This window comes from Spodoptera frugiperda, chromosome 16, assembly GCF_023101765.2.
Source record: "Spodoptera frugiperda isolate SF20-4 chromosome 16, AGI-APGP_CSIRO_Sfru_2.0, whole genome shotgun sequence".
NCBI classification, from domain to species: Eukaryota; Metazoa; Arthropoda; class Insecta; order Lepidoptera; family Noctuidae; genus Spodoptera; species Spodoptera frugiperda.
The window spans coordinates 6,231,383-6,247,992 of NC_064227.1; the positions used below are offsets into that span (position 1 = coordinate 6,231,383).

General features: G+C 35.1%; 1 protein-coding gene across 3 annotated transcripts in view; it reads right to left on the bottom strand.

Annotated features, from left to right (window-relative positions):
- LOC118280755 (uncharacterized) overlaps positions 1–16,610 on the bottom strand; it is a 597,023-nt gene that overhangs the window by 11,909 nt on the left and 568,504 nt on the right. For all 3 annotated transcript variants that reach the window (XM_035601126.2, XM_050699612.1, XM_035601127.2), the window contains one exon: positions 9,893–10,028. In XM_035601126.2, the coding sequence (XP_035457019.2) occupies positions 9,893–10,028 (136 nt within the window). The remainder of the gene's footprint in view (positions 1–9,892; positions 10,029–16,610) is intronic.

Consider the following 16,610-nt stretch of genomic DNA (forward strand, 5'->3'; position numbering starts at 1 on the left):
CATCATCATTCACTTTTTGCTATCTATGCGGCCTATAGCCATGTTATGAGCCAGTAAGGATAACAAAGGGTTCGATTCCCGGGCCGGGCAAAGTATTTTTCGGATTTTCGAAAAATTCTCAGTAGTAGCACGGAGTCTGGAATTGTGCCCAGTTTACGGCAATAGGCTCACCTCCCATAAAAAAGTGGAGTGAAAAGTGGGTACCTCTCTCTCTCTCTCTCTGCCTACCCCAATCAAGGATAAAAGGCATGTCATTGCAAAATTTTTTTCGAACTCCTTACTTGTTTCGTCTCCCAAAAATCTCAGTTCACACCCTATCCGTACCTAAATTAGTCTAACCCAAAACTTTACGAAAACGATTGCTCAATAACAAACTACAGTCCGAATTACATAGAATTGACCTCATACCTACATACATTACTGTCACCCATTGCGTCAACATGGGGTGAATGACCATAATTACCCATAGCGATAGTATGTTGCAAGCCTGCACTTTATTATTCCATTTTCCATCTATTCATGGATTACGGTTCAAGTGACATAAGTATTTAACATAATATTCTTGGGATTGCAATATTAATGATTATGATACTAGTTAGTCACTTCTAATAAAGATTTAGATATTACTTTTAAAACATTATTTATATCTCTATGTGCATTCATGAAAACTGCATTTTGAGTGAGGAAAATCATCCAATGGCTTCTCTCGCCTTAAGCGAGGCGAGAGGTAGTGTCAGACTCTTATTGACTAAAAACCACCCCGTTCCTAGTCCTGCTTTTTGAGCCGGAGCCCCGGTAACCCGCTAGGTAGTCCGCAGCTCCGGGGTGAAAACTGCATAAGATATTGTTTAGCATTTTTTGAGATTATCGCAAACTCCGTTACTCAATTCTAGAGTTTGTATAGGTACAAACTCTGAATTCTTACTTTGAACTCAGAATTGAGTAACCGAATACAAGACATTTCTTTCAAACACAACGCAACGAAAAAAAAAAGAAAACACTTTAACGTTGAAAAGGGGCACTAAAACACTAACGCCATCTATATTTACTAAAGGAAAACAAAACAAAATATCTTCCTTTGCTTTAGTTAGATCACATTTATATCGGATTTATTCGTTTTGACAGCGCGGCATTAATTTCTCAATCATGCTTAGAACGGGCATTTAAATAGACCAAAGGAAATCGGACGATTTTAATTCCTCATCGAATGAATCCCTTTGCAAAAATATTATTTTAATCGGATTTAATTTTAGAACGCTGCGGATTATTGCTTTTGACAGTTTGATTTTTTAAACATTCGTTACGTTACGCGCCAATTTGAACTGTCAATTTCGTTTCGTTGTCTGTTGCATTCGAAGCTGCGGATAATCTAGCGGGTGTACCTGGGTTTTGGCTCGAAAAGTAGGAGTAAGAACGGGGTGGTTTTTAGTCAGTAAGAGACACTCCCTCTCGCCTCGTCCAAGGCGGGAGAAGTCATTGGCTGATTTCCCCCCTTAAAAAAAGTCTGTTGCATTCTGGTAATATGGAATTAGGAATGCTAATACCTAATGAGTCAAATAAAAAAATAATGTTGTAGTTAGCTCAAAGTCAGAAAAAATGGCTGCCTTAACTGATTATCTTCTTATCCTTTGTTGAATGATTAGATACTAAAGAAAGCTCTGATTTAAAAATAGCCCCGGCCTAAAATAACATTTATCTTAATCCTAATCAAGTATTCAGAAAAAAGCCTTAACAAAGAAGGTAGATTTTTTTCATTCAATCCTTTAGAACCCCGTGTTTATGTTTGCGACTATTCGCAACTTTAAATCGCTTAACTGATTATAAACACGATTAGTCGTGAGTCGTGTCTTTTGTGACTGTTTGAGATTTGCATAATTACACTAACGAGGCTTTGCTGGCAACTTATAAGTCGTAATTTGGGGCCATGAGAACAGCGGAATGAGGGACCTGTCCAAAATTGAGTTATTTTACTTGACTCTTCATTTACTGTAATAGTAATTCAAACGACAGCGCGTTCGACGCTTTGATTGGTTGGTTGATTCGAGCCGGCGAATCAGAGCACTGATCGTATAAAAACTCATACTAAGGGTACTGTAGTTTCTTTTACTTATTATCCGATTTTTACATAAAAACCGGGAGTAGAATTAAGGGTGTAGTATCAGCTCGCCCCCTGGATCTTACCCCTTCCGATTAAAATGTTCCACTCGCCCCGTTTTTATTAATTTGGAGTTGTGGTTCGCCCCTTACGAAAACCCTTACGGGGCGAGTGAAAAATTTAACAATTAAATAATTATTTTGATGCATCGACTCGCCCCTTGCGGCATTTAAGTGTGGGAGAGCCATGCTTCAGCACGAATGGGCCGGCTCGACCGGAGTGATAACACGGCCTCACAGAAAACCGACGTGAAACAACGCTTGCGTTGTGTTTCGTTGTGTGAGTGAGGTTACCGGAGGTCCCCCTTCCCAATCTTCCCCATCCCCGATTCCCGAACAACAACCTTAAATTCCTAACTCCCAAAAAGCCGGCAACGCACTTGTAACGCCTCTGGTGTTTCAAGTGTCCATGGGCGGGGGCGATTGCTTACCATCAGGTAATACGTCTGCTCGGTTATCGGCTTGTTTCATAAAAAAAAATCCCTTTGAAATTTTTGAAGTTTTATTGAAGAAGAATGAGTTTTATAAGAAGCATTATTGAAGTTTTAAGAAAAAATATTCATTTAAATATTTTATAAACTTAGAGTGCTGACAGTACTTTTAACTAACCAACAATCGGGGGCGAGTTGGAGTATCTAATAATTTAAGGGGCGAGTTGATGCACTTAGGCAATCAGGGGCGAGATCCAAGGGGCGAGCTGAGCCTACACCGAATTAAGAACACAGAGCTCAGTAGTAGGCAATAATTGAGATCAATATCTGTCGCCCAAAAAGCATTTTATTTTTCTTACACACATTATCAATGTAATATGTACATTCTCTTACGTATTTTCAAATAACTTTAGTTCCTACTTAAAAATCCCGTGTTCTACTTTACAGTAAAAACAAAAGAAACTCGAAACTAGTGTTTAAGTTAGCAAGTCTAGTCTAGGTCTTGTTTAAATTCTAGAACGTACAATATATGGAAGTTTTAACTCGAAAACTTTTGTTCTTATGAATAAAACATGTGTTAATTTGGTGTTTTAGACCCTTTACTTGTTATAACCTACATTATAAGGTAAATAGATTTTTAAATCGATAACCGACACAATATAAAAATGGTGCGATTGCTTACCATCAGATGATCCGTCTGCTCGTTTACCGGCTTATACAACAAACAAAGTTACTTTAATCCATTAAAAGATTACCTCAAAATTCATCCGCCATTTTGACGGCCCCACAAGAAACTCTTGTCAAACTTTTATTGTCACGTATTTTATTATTAAACTCGAAGAATACGAAACGAAAGGCGACAATGAATTAAGGCTTGGGTTAAAGTTAACTTTGGAACTCTTAACTACTTACCTACAGCATTTTAAATACTTTCTTGAAGTTACGTTTTACTTTAGATTAGCCCGCGATTTCGTCCGCGTAGAGTAATGATTTCTGACAGATTTTTTTTGAGGGGGGAAAATCATCCTATGTCTTCTCCCGCCTTGGGCGAGGCGAAAGGGAGTGTCACACTCTTACTGACATAAAACCACCCGTTCCTACTCCTGCTTTTCGTGCTAGAGCGCCGGTAAACCCGCTAGGTAGTTAGCAGCTCCGGATCAGGCATCAGCCCTACTGGACCCTAAGTTTTTTAAGTCGGGTAATATACCTAAATCCTGCTCCTAATCAGCCAAACGCGAGATAAACACGCACACACATACAAAAATACATACAGGTCAAACTGAGAACCTCCTTTTTTAGAAGTCGGTTAAATAGAATTAATAAAACGGAATAATAAAAGAATTTTAAGAACCTATGTATTGCATTATGGAGTATAATAAACCATTATATTTCTGTGTTTACTGCTTTAGTTTTAAAGGATTTTATATAACCCACAACCTAAGATATTATATAGCGTTATAGTAATAATTTTTGGTGCGAAATAAATTGGAAATTTTCTAAAACTAGTACATATCCTGGTACCACCGTGATAACAGGAAGTCTAATACGATAAAAACTATAAATGTTCAACATTAAAACTTTAATTGACTACTTCTATTCGCTAAAAGCTAATTAATTAATACATATTATATATCTATATCTATCACTATACTAATATATAAAGCTGAAGAGTTTGTCTGTTTGTTTATACGCGCTAATCTCCGGAACTACTGGTCCGATTTTTATCGAGGAAGACTATGGGCTATAAAACATCACGCTATCACCAACAGCAGCCGAGCAGTGAGTGAAGAATTATATAAATACGAATGTAACTAACTTCTCTGTCTCTTCTTTACGCCTAAAGTTTCATTCGTTGTTTCACGTCGGTTTTCTGTGAGGCCGTGGTATCATTTCGGTCGGCTTATTCGAGCCGAAGTCTCCCATTCTTAAAACCCCCTTAGGTTATTCGGCTCTTACGACACCAGTGGTAAGAGCAGAGTTAGGCATACAACATAAAATTTAATTTGATATTAACTGCTAAAAGCCCCTAATATAAAAGTCGAAACAGCTTCTATTGTAAGCAGAACATTTTGAAATCAATACAATTGAAAAACTTGAAGCCAGGGAATATTGAATAACGCGAAGTTAGTCAAAAACTTTGTTTTTATTCAAATGAATTCCCCTCTCCGCAATAATGAAGTCCGATGTTGCTTTTACTAGTCAATCGCAGTGGTTTTCAAAGTTTTTCTTTTAACCAATTTGTATAGTAAGTATGGAACGAGAAATTGAATTAGAAATTAGGCTGTCGTATGATTGTATATGTATAGGTAGTTAGATCAGAAACACCTTTAAAAAAGTCAATAATACTGCGTAAATATTGTAGTGTGTAATGTGTCCAGCTTTTAAAAAATCGTCTAATGACTTCTCCCGAGGCGAGGAGGAGTGACAAGACTCTTACTGGCTAAAAACCACCCTTTTCCTATTCCTGCTTCTCGAGCCAGACCCTTGGTAAACCCGCTAGGTAGTCCGCAGCTCCATACTGATACTTAATAACTCTGCATTAAAATAAAAACACCCATAAAACCTCCTTCTTAAACTCAGTTAAAAATCTTCAATCAATAAATACCCTTTTAAAATGCAACGGACTACACGATAAACTGCACTTTAGAAGCTACCAGCTATCTCGTTTAACATTAAACCTTACACTAGGGAAAAACTATGAGCGATGCATCAACCGCTCAATCCAGACATGATTTGAACAAGGCTAGAGTTTCAAGCGAAACTTTGAGAATCGCTGTTCAAACTAACTTGGAGAACTTACGATCGATGAGTTGATTGATCGAGTGAAAGAAAGAAAAAAATTGTGTGGGGGAAAGAAATAAAATACTTTTCTTTTAACCGTCATAGTTTTGTATTGTTGTAAATGGAAGTTTTATGTTGTTTTTTGGGAGTATTTTTCTGTTGTTGATGAAGGAATTTATAGTTTTTTTTTAGGGGGAAAATTATCCAATGACTTCAACCGCCTTGGGAGAGACGAGATGGAGTATCAGACTTTTACTGATTAAACGCCACCCCGTCCCTACTCCTGCTCTTCGAGCCAGAGCCCGGGTAACCCATTAGGTAAACCGCAGCTCAGGAATTCATAGTTAAATTATTGTCAATCCTTTTCAAACTTAAAATCATTTTGGCTCTATTCCCTTTACATATAATATTGCGGTGATAATTAAAACCACTATTTTACCAATAAAATGAAATAATAACATAACCAAAACCAAATACAAAATACGCAACAGTTACGCTGCCAAAACTCATAAACAAAATAATACATTATGTACAATTTCTGTATACATATAAAAGCAACGTCACGCCTTTTATCCCCGAAGGGGTAGGCAGAGGTGCTCATTACGACACGTAATGCCGCTGTACACCCACTTTTCACCATTTGTGTTATAAGTCCCATGTAATAGGGGGTGAGCCTATTGCCACATACTGGACACAATTCCAGACTCCGTGCTACTACTGAGAAATTTTCGAAAAACCGAAAACACCCCAGTAATACTTTGCCCGACCCGGGAATCGAACCCGAGACCCCTTGACCAACGAGGCAGACCATTACATATAAAATATGTATTTAATACATTACTTTTATTAAACCTGACAATTATGTATCATAGTTGTCTCACAGGGATTACAGGATTAATATTATTAATTTATATTATATATACATCTTTATATACGTATATAATATATAGCTGGACAGCGTAGCAATTCTAATTAGTGAGAGCCTCTAATCTCAGGGGATCGCATTTCGTCTGAGAAGCTGTACTAAGTAATTATACCCCCTTGTAGAGAATCTTCCAATCGAGTAATATCGTGATTAATATTAATATCTTAACTATCAAGAAACTAGGGTAAGGTCTTACTAAATATGCATAACACTATCTGGATCTAGACTTATATATTACCTATTTATCTATGTATATTAAAATTTTGTACATTGTATAGCGGCATTACGTGCAGTAATGTGCACCTCTGCCTACCCCTTTGGGGATAAAAGGCGTGACGTTGCATATATTAAAATTTTGGTGTTCATTTGTCTCGCTAAAACTCGAGAACGGCTGGACCGATTTGGGAAATGATATAAGAGGTGAGAAAATAAAAATTGTTAGAGACGGTACGTAGTTTGCTGGGTCATCTAGTAACAATTAATATGTATTACAATATTTGTCTGTTTGTTTGTTCCGGCATGGTTACTCGCAACTTTAAACTGCCCACTGTCTGCCAAAAGTGTGTAAACGATATGGCCTTTCATTTCGGCAGAGAAACACTTGGACGATGTCCGCAAATGATTAAGATAATAACCAATAAAACGTATATAAAATCAAGCCTAAAAAAGAAATACTAATCCCTTATTACATACCCCGAACAATCTCAAAGAAATAACATTACTAAAAAAATCAAATTGAACAAAATTCTCGACTACTTAATACTTATTCTATGAGATTAAAAAAAGGAGAATGTTTGGAATTGAGGTTACATTTCCAAAAGTTAAGTCGTAAAAAGGTACATTAAAGTACATAATGCCTTCCAACTTAAATTATTCCCTTCGCAAAATTATTCTTTGGTTGGCCAAATGCTTTTTCACCGAATAGTTTATGCCGACAATTCTTTTTTTATTGGTCCTAAAATGGTAGAATATCATTTATTAGGATTCTTATCGTGTTATTGGGGTGAATTTTTAGTATATTGTCACTTGAGGATACTAATACAGTAATTTATGTAGTGTACATAATATTGTAACTATGGGTAAGTTATTTCCTATGGCTTTTATTGAAATGTGACGGAAAGAGATATACTATATTTGGAAATTTTTTTGGGACAAGCCCGCCTTTGCATCCCATACCGCTGCAACTTGTGTAAGCCAGAACCTACAGTAGAGACAACCATTAATACACCGGAACATTGAAGTCCGGCGCGTCCCAGGATATGAATTACTGTAGGTACATACATTTGGATTAATGCAAAAAGGAGGATGTTTTGGTTAAGTGTTACCTACCTAGAATTTATTTTAAACAAGTTTTTTATTAGACCGAACTATTTCCTTTTACAATATCACATTGATTAGTAACTATTAGCAAAATTTAATTACGTGAGAACGATGTGAACGTATCATTAAACCATAGAGCTAAAAAAAAAATGGCGGATCAAAATCGACACTCACAGAGTTTAACAGCAAATGCTCATCATCATCATCATTTATAATTAAAAACCTCAGTTTTTTTATTAATTTAATTAATTAATTTAAACTTTAGAACACGAAACAGCTACCTCATTGCATATTAATAATTTTTAATATCGAATTTTAATCGTGATCACCAATTTATTCAATGTTTTCATTTATAATCAGATAAGCGAAAAGTCTTGTAATAAAACTGAGATTATAAAACGTCAAATTAATGTTGTCACATCAATAAAAACAGGGGAAATGAGAATTAGGAGATCTCTATAAAGTTAGAACTGGTTTAGCGAGAAAATTACCAATTATATTTTGTGGGTGATAGTGTATGTGTGTGTGTGTGGGATTAGGGCTGTCCCTGAGAGATTTTGCAAAATAAACTTACTTTTAATTCAGTCAATAATGTCACGCCTTTTATCCCCGAAGGGGTAGGTAAAGGTGCACATTATGGCACGTAATGCCGCTATACAATGTTACATGGAACTTATAACACAAATGGTGAAAAATGGGTGTACATTGTACAGTGGCTCTACGTGCCGTAATGTGATCTCTGCCTACCCCTTCGAGGATGAAAGGCCTGTCGATACGACAGTACTTGTATATTGGACGTAACTTTAGATATTCGCTTTAGTAAATTAATAAATTAGCACCAATTATCACTGACAAAGCCTCTACACTTTCCCAAATACTATTGCTAAGCAAAAATATTGTAAGACTAAGAAATAAAAGTTAAACAAGCCCGCGAAAATAAGCTAACATAGCTTTATTATTTTCATAATCTATGTTTAAACAGAAATGGCGAAGTAAAACGAATGTTATTTTAGCTTTGTTTAATTCATTTATTTAACGCGCCCCTCTTCTTTTGTGTATATAATCCCTCCCTTTTTTTCTTTAAACCATAATGCTCTTTGGATTTCCGTGTTGATTATTTTTGTCTGTAGAAGAATCTTTTTTGAAGTAATGTATATTGTATTGTTTTTTCTTTAGAGTTGATTGGATTAGCACTTTGAAGTGAACAAATAGATTTTATTGACATTAGTCTAATTCAAAAGTGCGTCTTTTTGTATAAAACGGTGCGCAAGGATTTTCTCCTGTGTCGTGGGTGCTTTAACAAACATAGAAGTTCACATACACACGACACCCAGACCCGAAAAAAAAAACATCACGCAAAGAGTTGTTTCGTGCGGGAATTGAACCCGCTATACGATATGCGGCAGCCGATTGCCCAGCCACCACGCCAACCGTGCAGTCATATATCATTTTTAGTGTTTTAGTTAGTTGTTGAAAACTTTGATTATAGGTAAATTACTTTCTTTTTTTACTCTCTTGCCAACCCTAGAATAAAACTAATCGTTCGTAAATGATACTGCGAGGTTATGCCAATTTTACGATTTGGACGAAATAAACGTTCCGTGAGAAATTTACCTTTTTACGCGGGCCGCGTAAAGAATCGTCCCGTTTTACGTTTTACGCATCGCGTACGATCACGATTAGTTGTCCCGTTTTTGAAATTTAACGATAATTACTGTTTTTAATTACGATCTAGATGTTTGTTTGTTTGTGTAGGTACGTCAAGTATTTTAATTGCCGTACATTCGGAGCGTGTATCCAAAGTTTTACGACTACAAGTAAAAAAGTTGCTGTGATAAAAGTAAATATACGGCCGGTTTATCGGCTTTTGGCCAATTTTTTGTTGGTGATATATTAAATTGTAACAAGTTGTTTACTAAAAGGGGTTTAGAGAAAAATAATGGACGCACCTAGACTATACACACAGGTAATGAGAGACTAAAGCCTTGTGTCCCCGGAGACATCGGACGACAATGTTGAAACTGTTCCTTGTCGCACAGTCAACAATGTCGTGGCAATGTCGCCCGACGTCGTCCGACATTGCTCGATGTCGTCGAGAACACATGTCGCTCGACAAAAAGTGTTCCTAATGGAGACAAGACTTAAACCATACTTTTTTTTTCTAGAACTAACAATTTCAAAAAAATCAACACTGGCCACAATGATCCGCAGAACTTTCAAACTAAGAAGAGAATTTTTATGAAAAAAGAAAAACATTAAAAAGTAATCAATCATAGCTTACCTCGGCTTATGGTACGTTGGATTGCTATTAGTCTTGAGTATGTCGGCGTTGGGGACGGACGTCGGCAACGCGTGCTCCCTCTCCAATTCACTCTCATAGCTCTCTAGCGGTACGTGCTTGCCTGGCAACGGATCAGCTGTAAAAAAACAAAATCACAAACTTAGTATTGCTTTTTGAAACAGGACAAACTATGAACGCTTCTGTATTAGTCGTTCGCAATAACATTTTTACTGAGAAATTCTAAATTAGAAAACTTAATACTACTGCTCTAACTTTAGTAAAATATCTGAATAGGGAATCTCGTGTATAAAATAGACAACGCAAAATTCGCCAAACAGCTTTTGTATAGCAAAATTACTGCGATATTTTGTCTCACAATAGTAGTAATTTAAGCTGTTAAATAGTCGCAGGATATTCGGGCAAATTGCTAGCCAACAGCGATGTCACCCCATGTCAACATGGACCTACGTCGGTCCAACCACGTGGGGTTGAATTGGTCGCGTCAGGGGGTTGAGTTTGGCCCGTCAGAGGGTTGAATTCTGTGATAGATCGAGCCGAGGTTTGTACATCGAGTATTGTAGGTACTAAGACTACATAATTACGTAACTGATTTAATACAAGTTCATTGATTACAAAATCATCTTCATTGAAATTTAAATCTCGTAAAATAGACTCTTGTAGAATAGTAATATGATTGATTTTCTTAAAATACTTAATAAGTTAAAACGCCTACATGATTTATGCTACTTAAATAATGAATAAAGAATTATATTCCTGTGAATAGTAATGAGAATGAGTCTTGTGGCGGCTCTTTTAAAATAATAATTACGAAACGTATTCGAGTAGGCTACCATCGTTTATTAAGTGAAATTTCTCAACAGTAATTAGATACAACCGTGTATTTAATATTCGAATATTAAATATCTTCGCAAGGTAAATATCAATTTATTAAAAAGCTCCCAGTTCGCCATATATTTTATTAACATTTCAACATAAAAGTAACTCGTAGAGGATAAAAATGAGAAATACGAATACCGTTGAACAATTTACCATTAATAAATTAAATGTACATTTTGATTAATACAATTAAAATAAAAACTATCGCAAAAACTTTGAATAATAATCACAAATATTATTTCGTAATGGCGCTTAATAAATAATAATTTGGCGCGGAAATTATCAATCAAACGTCACATTTGAATAAAGAATGTTTGATATTTAAATGTGGAATGTATTATATGGCTTTCGTTGTATTCGAACACGCATTGCCATGTTTAAATTAAACGTACAGAATACAGAGAAATTCAAGTGACATAAGTGTGCTTTGACGTCACTCCTCTTTATCAAGAAACAAATTTATTTCCTTCTGGAATTGAAATCTAGGGCAATTTTGTTTACATTTATAAGTAAAGTTGAAGAAAGAGAGTGATTGATTGATTGTAGGTACTATATTATTATTTATACATACATACCTAGATGAACAAAACATTGTTCGATTAAAACGGTGACTTAACAACATTTATGTAAATTAAAATTAAAAAAGATTTATCAAACAATAGGTACGTACGCGCGCCATTTTGAAAACAGTTGCTCAATCAAATTTCGAACGCTTCATTCTTAGAGACAAAGGAACGAGCCTACACAGCCATATTCAGCCAGTATCGCGTAACATATCAAATTAGAAATATTTGCTGTTCTCACAGGTTATCAAATTTAGAGTTCAGTGGAATGAGATAAAAGCCATTGTTTAACGGTCAGGCCAATACAGTTCTATTACAATGTTTACTGTTTATGAAGTGAACTCTTTGTTCTTTGACCTAGTTGATTAGTTTAACATTTTGTAGAACAACTTTTTAATGCGAGCGAGATTCTACGTTCACTCGCTTAGAAAGCTAAATATGGTTAAAGAGAACATTCTTTTATTTTTTCCTTGTAGTTAATTGCAAATTAGTTTCGGTGAAGTGAGCTTGTGTATGATTGGGTGTGCCAAAATATATTTTTATTAAATTGTTTTTTTTATATATCGTCAGGCCTCTTATTCCCGGAGGGGTAGGCAGAGGTGCACATATAACCTGGTACACTGAACAATATACACCTTCTTTTCACCATTTATGTTATAAGTCCCATGTAGTAGTGGGTGAGCCTATTGCCATACTGGGCACAGTTCCAGACTCCGTGCTACTACTGAGTAATTTTCGAAATACTTAAAAATACCCAGTATTACAAAAATATAGCTATTATTAAAATATCCCGCTCCAGTCAATATGAATCAGCAAGCTAACAGAATAAAACAAACAATTCTAAATGTGCAAACATTTTTCATAATATTTATTATCTGTGGCAGTGTGACCCATCGTAGGCTGTATGGCAAATCGATGACAGATTATATAAATATTGACGTAATGATTTGGCGGGAACGGATTGAAGGGCTCTTTCATACGAGGAAAAATGATATCATAAGTATGCGTCATAAAATTCTGTAGACATTATTAATCAAACAAGTAATTAGGTATTTATTTATTAGAGAAATAAGGAATATTTATCCTAGAAAGTACTAGACGTCAAGCACATTAAGCTACACTTAAAGTCAAATTGATTTTTAACTTTAATGTTATTGTAATAAAGTCGCAAATCGATTAAAAAGCTTTGACAGATTAGGGTAGCTACATGTGCCGTGGTCTGTAAATGGTGGTCGTGCCATTTCTGCGTAAGTCTTTGTTTGGCATATTACGTACGTACTGTGACTAATGATTGATTTATAGCTTTCATAATGTTAATATAATCAAATGAAGGCACGGTACACACTTCTGCTGTGCCCTCCGGCCAAACAAGTTAGAAGATTAGGTTACAAGCTCACCAATTATCTGTTTAACTGAAAAAAATAAATACAAAGCCCAGGGGCAATGGTAATAAGACATTTTCGTGGAAAGAAAATAATGTACTGACGCTCCGAACTGAACAATAAGTCAGTCTGTTGGTGGCACAATCCATTACTAGCAGCGCGATTTGACAAGCAGTTGACATAGTGTGTTTTTCTTTCAATCTATATTTATCTAAAAATATTTCACCGTTACTCCATTTAACAACAAAGTAAAAACTCTTTATTCGTGGCCTCAATAATGCTTTTAAAGCCAAGCGTAGCTTTTTAAATAGAATAGAGAAAGTAGTTCTTTCGAACGACGCATTCCATTTTTAAATTTGAAAAATGTATTGTTAGTGTTTTGTTTATGACCGGGGTAATGAGGTTGCGTTAAAACGCTACTAGTGTTGACAATGGCGCTAGTGTGTTTTTTAATACTCTGCCTAATTTTTGTTGTTTCGAAATGATTGAGTATAGAAACTTGGTTAGATGCGTGAGTCATTGCTTCTCATGTTCGTTGGCCTAGTAACCGAACATTAATTATTCACTATGCGATCTTTGACCTGGCAATCACTGAAGATATGTAATCGGATAGTCAATGAATGGCTACCCATTTACGTTCGAGAAAATACAGTGACCCAAAAATAAATGGCTAAATTAGCTAGCATTCCGACATTATTATACTTACATTGCAAATAGGGGCTATTTTCCGACAAAAGAAGTCTAGGTAAGAAACCAATATCGAACATTTAGGTCTGTGAGAGTCAATAATGGCAACATTGTGAACATATATCAAAAGCCAAAGCCACCTCACGCAATAGACCACAGAAAAATTACAGTAGGCAATACCAAACAGGAAATGACCATTCAGAATAGCTCAAATTAACTTTTTTTTTAACAAACAAAAAATATAAAAAGCCAATGCCATTTTATTCACGACCACCTATTATTATTTGGTAAGGCATTATTATAAAAATGTGTGAATACAGAAGACGGTCAAGCGAGAATCGCTTCGTAATCGCCAGCTTTGTTTTTTATCCCGTTCCTTTTTTGTTTTCGAATTTCGAATCAACGTTTTTTTTATATGAATTCCATGAATGCGTTCATTTGAATTTTTGTTCGTGTAAAACTGTATGTATTGTTTAACCCTTAAACTGGCAAGCACTTTTATTTCTTAAATTTGTCATTTTAATGTTATTTTTGTATTTATTATGATCCCAGAGGAGTAAAAAAAATTATAGAAAAAATCTATATATTACAGTTTTCGCGAAAACCTGTGTACTTCAGAGAGTACATTGCCAATTATAGTGTAAACTACGTTTGTACTACGTGTAGCACACTGCCAATATATCACTAATACTCATGTTAATTTATTACTTTATTTATAAAAAAATCATCACAAACAAAAATTATTTAGTATGAAATTGACGTCATTCACGTTCATACTCTGCAAGATTATTTCGGAGAGTGCGAGGTGGAATTGCACAATTTGTAGTCCTTTAAATCATCTCACAAGACAATCGGCGAGGCGTCACCGCTTCATGGTAGATATCCCACCCACTCGCACCAAGCGCTTTGTTTCAAGCTTCCTTATGCGAACTGCTAGAGAGTGAAATTCTTTGCCGGAATCTGTGTTTCCTGATGGGTATAACCTGGGTATCTTCAAAGCCCGAGTGAATAGGTTGCTTATGGGCAGACGTGCTCCATCGTATCAGGCGAGATAGTGGCCAAACGTCGACCCATCAAACGTAAAAAAAAACTCAACTTTTGTTATTATAATATATAAAATATAGAAATAAAATACATATTGATTAACACTATGCATTTGGCAATGTACTTCGTGTATACCAAAGTCTATTTCGTACTGATCTGGCAACGGTATTCACGGAGTACATACTTTGATTCTAGCTTATAAAATTGTTATTACGTAAATTAGAGCAATAATATCGAATATTTTATGTTACTTGTTAGGCCCCCTTGTGCCTCAAAGCCAAAAACCCAGAACTCCTAAATGAAAAAGTAAAGAAAACAATAAAAACCTTACCCGGGTCGCACCAGACCGTTTCGAAAAAATTTTGAATTTGACAAATTATTTTCGATTTTATCACAATTTACAATAAATTTGTACCAAGATTGACAATTATTACTACTTATTTAATATAAAAAATTTAGGTATTTTAAATATTTGGGTCATTAGATTTTTTTTAAGTTTATGGTATTAGTGGAGTACAGTGCCAATTTAAGGGTTAAAATATTCATCGAAATTCATAAAAAATATGTATTTTTTTTGCACGAATCTTTTTTTTTTATAAATACAAAAATGTTATATGACACGGCCGTGGCATTTCGTTTAAATCACCAGCCAGTGAATTGTGGTACAAAAATTAATTTATTCAATAAAAATAATCCATCAATTTCGTGAGTACAAAAAAAAACGCATAAAAACTTTGCAAGGGAACACTAACTCAAGCAAATTGCCGATACGAAATCAGTTAGGACGGCAATAAAAATGTTCATAATTATAGGTGATTCACTACAAGTGCGGTTTTCTGTGCTGACTCACGCCAAAAAGGTGGCAAGCGTGATGATTCAATTATCAATGCAATTTTTTTCCTTATATTGGTAAGGTTCTTCGAAGAACCAATTTTTGTAGGATCTAAGGATATTTAATACTCTACAATATAAGTAGGAATGTCATCGATTTCCCGTGCTTCAACGAAAAACGAAAAAACAAACTCATCTATGGTCGATATTTGTATCTGACAACACCGAAAAACAGAACGAAATTTAAAAAAAAAGCTTGACATTAGCAATTAGGCGGCATTAGCACAAAAATGCTATAACCGTAAAATTAAACAGCTCAACCGAAAAACATTACCATCCTAATTTTTATAACCTAAATAACGTTAGGAAAAAAAATAACGTTTTCGGAACACGTACACATAATTCCCTTTAGCATAATAGGCGAAAAAGTGGCCCTCCGAAATTAAAGTTTAACACGATTACAAATTCGGCATTAATAAATTCAAGTGAATGCCGGGTGCCAAGTTTCTGTTTATTGGTAGGGATGCCGAGCTAGGACGGGGAATAATCTAATGTACTTTTAATTAAATTGGACAAAAGACTAGAAGTGTTAGGAATTCGTTGATTTCCTTTAGGGTAACCTAGATACTTAAAAGATGGGGGATTTTGTTAATTAGTCCCAGTTTCAAGAATATTAAAATGCGTGAAAGTATTTTGCGTTTCTTTAAAGTAATCTACAATTTTCTAATAGTCGATTGTTTTTATCAAAAATGAAAAAGAAAACTAAATTAAGCTTTTTTAGGGGTGACATGTCGGGGGATGTAAGACTTACTGCGGCACTCAGAGACAATAAATTAATGATTACTGCTAAGGACTGTGTTAAGTATAAGTAATCTTTAAATGACCCTGAGTATGATGGTTACTGACTAAGAACCATCCAATTCCTACTTCTGCTTTTCGAGCCTCGGTAACCCGCATCTCAGGGTTTCCAAAACTAGCTTAGATCTTCTAAGATTCTACTTATTATCTACCTAAAATATAATGTAATTCTTAATAAATTACCAAGAAAGTTCCAACCCTGGAAAAAAGAAAGGAAATACTCAAAAGTTAATATTATTTCAGGCACCTATTGTACATTTCCGTTGATGATTTTATTATTACAAGGATCTTTTGTTCGTACGAGTTTTAAATAGAATTGAACGAGAGTTGAGCATTTTCTTTAGACGCCATTTTTTATTGAATAAAGAATTGTAGAAGTACCGTTAACCAAGGAAAGATAATGAATAAGAAGAACCAATAATTATTGGTCATTTTATTAATAAAAAGAAGTGATGA